At 46.4% G+C, this 2,921-nt stretch overlaps 1 protein-coding gene across 3 annotated transcripts in view; it reads right to left on the reverse strand.

The window, feature by feature from the left end:
- The window catches only part of Tfam (transcription factor A, mitochondrial), a 10,957-nt gene extending 8,736 nt beyond the window's left edge, over window positions 1-2,221 (reverse strand). The window contains exons 1-2 of one of the 3 annotated variants that reach the window (XM_021174087.2): window positions 1,775-2,153; window positions 817-932 (exon numbers count right to left, since the gene is read on the reverse strand). In XM_021174087.2, the coding sequence (XP_021029746.1) occupies window positions 817-932; window positions 1,775-1,875 (217 nt within the window). In that variant the 5' untranslated portion in view covers window positions 1,876-2,153. The other 2 variants (XM_021174085.2, XM_021174086.2) reach the window with 2 other exon arrangements.
- Between the last annotated feature and the right edge of the window lie 700 nt (window positions 2,222-2,921).

Below are 2,921 nucleotides of genomic sequence, written 5' to 3' on the forward strand. Positions count from 1 at the left end.
AAAAAAAAAAAAAAAAAAAGAAGACAGGGGAATTCCTATAAGCATGTCTCTTCATCTCCTATCTACAAGGTAAGAATTTCAGTCTGATTTCCACTAGCATCTTTCGAGGTACTGGAAGTAAAAGAACTTTGGAAATCCTAAGGACTGACTTATTAATCAGCTACTACCTTTACACCGTATATTCAAATGAAGGTCCTACAACCCTTTCTTAGGCTTCCTGGAAAACTTTTCTAGTTGTACATCTTTTCCCGCCTTCAGCTTAGATAATTTCCAGTTAAGTTAATGATTTATACAGACCATTATTGTATTATATAGAACACTTCCCGATAAGTTATTTTATTGCACCTTAGACATTACAAACAAGCAACGGCCCAGGATACCTAGGCCTCAACTTTATCTCTTTTCTCTACAGTGCTCTTCACTCTACATGCTTTTATTTTTTTATTTTTTTGTTTTTTTTTTTTAAGATTTATTCATTTTATGTATATGAGTACACAGTAGCTGTCTCCAGACACACCAGAAGAGAGCATAGGATCCCATTACAGATGGTTATGAGCCACCATGTGGTTGCTGGGAACTGAACTCAGGACCTCTGGAAGTGCTCTTATCCACTGAGCCATCTCTCCTGCCCTCTACATCTTATTTTAAAACTATTTTTTCTCATTTATATTTAAAGAACTTATATTAGTTAAAAAAAAAAAAGTTATACAGACTACCAAAGAAAATGACTGTTGCTAGATGCTCTGGTAATGCAAATCAAAGATTGCAATTAAAAAAAATCATATCAGAGAAGATCATAAGTCCCAAACTCCTTACCTGGGTGTTTAGCTTTAAATTTGGGTAGCTGTTCTGTGGAAAATCGAAGGTATGAACTCATAGGTTTCTTTGGATAGCTACCCATGCTGGAAAAACACTTCGGAATACAGACAAGGCTACACACAAGTAAAAAGAACCGAATGTCAGATACGTGTAACATTCATACACAGATCTCAGATTCTAAGTACAAAGTCAGCCAAGGTGCTGTATATCCAACATATTCACCTACAATGCTAATAACTAGCTCAGCAGTTGTGGCACGGGCCTTTAATCCCAACATTCTAGTGGCAGAGCAGGTGGATTTCTGTTAATTTAATGACAGCCTAGTCTACAAACGGAGTTCTAGGACAGCCAGAGCTACGCAGAGAGACCCAATCTTTAAAAAAAAAAAAAAAAAAAAAAAAAAACAAAAAGAACAAAAAAAAAAAAAAAAAAAAAGTCAACCAATCAACCAAAAAAAAAAAATAATAAAATGGTAATAACCTTTGAGTGCATTTCCCTTCCCTCTGCTGTGCTAAGAATTCAATTAAACGCAAGGGGCTTCAGCTGTATAAGCTCCACAACCGACTTACTTCAACACCCTACCCTAAGCAAAAAAAAATAAAATAAAGAGGTTGCAGGGCTGATGCCTGCAAACAGGGCAGGTTTGGGTGACCTAGCCAAACCAAAGAGGGGTGAAGCAAGTCCTAGCATCATGGGTGACCTCGCCAAACCAAAGAGGGGCCTGCAGGGCTATCCTAGGTGACCTCCTGGCAGCGTCGGGGCGAGCGTTCCGCGCCACAACTCCAGGGCCCGCCTCCAAGGCAGAAGGAGAGCGCCCTAGGCGCCGAAAGGTAGAAGGTGACAGGAAGTGGGGTCGGGTACCAAAAGGCGCGAGACCCCAGTCGGCCCGGAGGACGAGGGTGGGACGAGGGCAGACGGACGCCTGAACGAACGGCGTCCCTCGCCCGCGGCCTACCTGATAGACGAGGGGATGCGACCCCCGCAGCCCGCGCACATGTCGACCCCCGTGCGCCCCAGTGTTTTTAGCACGCTCCACAGTCCCCGGAACAGCGCCATCGCTCGGGCCGACGAATGATGGCCCGGCGCCGTCCGGTTCGTCTCACGCAATACGGTGCCTATAGACGGCCACTCTACCAGCGTGGGAACTCCGGGGGCTTGTTAGCATGCCCGCCGCGCGCGGGGCACTGTGGGAAGCCCGGACTTCCGGTCCGCGGCAGGAGGCGGGGAGGACCGGAGGTGCTGTGCGTCCCCCACCGCTCAGTGGGCGGGGCCGGGCCGAGGAGGGGGCGGAGCCTGCGGCTAGGCAGGGCGGGCCTGGTCTAAGGTGGGTGTTGCTGTGCGGTGGCTTACCCCCAGGCCCCTGCCATGTGTTCTCCTGGGCTGCCTGCGGGCTGTTGCTGAACCATGGGCCTGGGCTGCCTACTGAGCTTCGTGACGCTGGTGCTGCGGCTTGTGTCACAGTGCCTGGCTACTGAAGTTAGAGATCCGTGGTACTGCTGATGCCCCAACAGCAAACTGCATGTTTCATGAGTCCGCAGGAAAGCCTACGAGGCTACTGAAGAGATGGAAGAGAGGGAGGAGTGGTCATGAAATGGATCGCCTTATTTATCTTCTCTTTAACAATTAATAGAAAGGAATGAGGGTTCCCAGGATGGCCCAGAGCCTGGCAAGCTTGAGTTCTATCCCCAAGACCTACATGATTGAAAGAGAGAACCAACTCAAACAAGTTGCCCTCTGACTTTGACATACACACACAAACATGTACACAAAAGGAAATGTGTCACCAAAAAAAAAAAAAAAATTAATAAACTGAACCCAGCTTAATGGTGCAGGCCTGTAATCCCAGCCCTTGGGAGGTGGAGGCAGGCATTCAAATTCATCCCCTGCTACACAGCAAGTTCAAAACTACATGAGACCCTGCCTCAAAACAAACAAAAACCCAAACAACTAGCCCTCGTAATAGCAACAAAGCAAGAATATTCTTCAGTTGATCTTAGCCAAAAGGCTGAGAAGCAATAGCAAAAATATTCTTATATTAATATCTGAGCAGGGAATGCCAGAGCCCTGAATATTGTTTTCCACTTTGCAGATCACATGGACTA

Source organism: Mus caroli, chromosome 10 (genome assembly GCF_900094665.2).
Source record: "Mus caroli chromosome 10, CAROLI_EIJ_v1.1, whole genome shotgun sequence".
In the NCBI taxonomy this organism is placed as follows: Eukaryota; Metazoa; Chordata; class Mammalia; order Rodentia; family Muridae; genus Mus; species Mus caroli.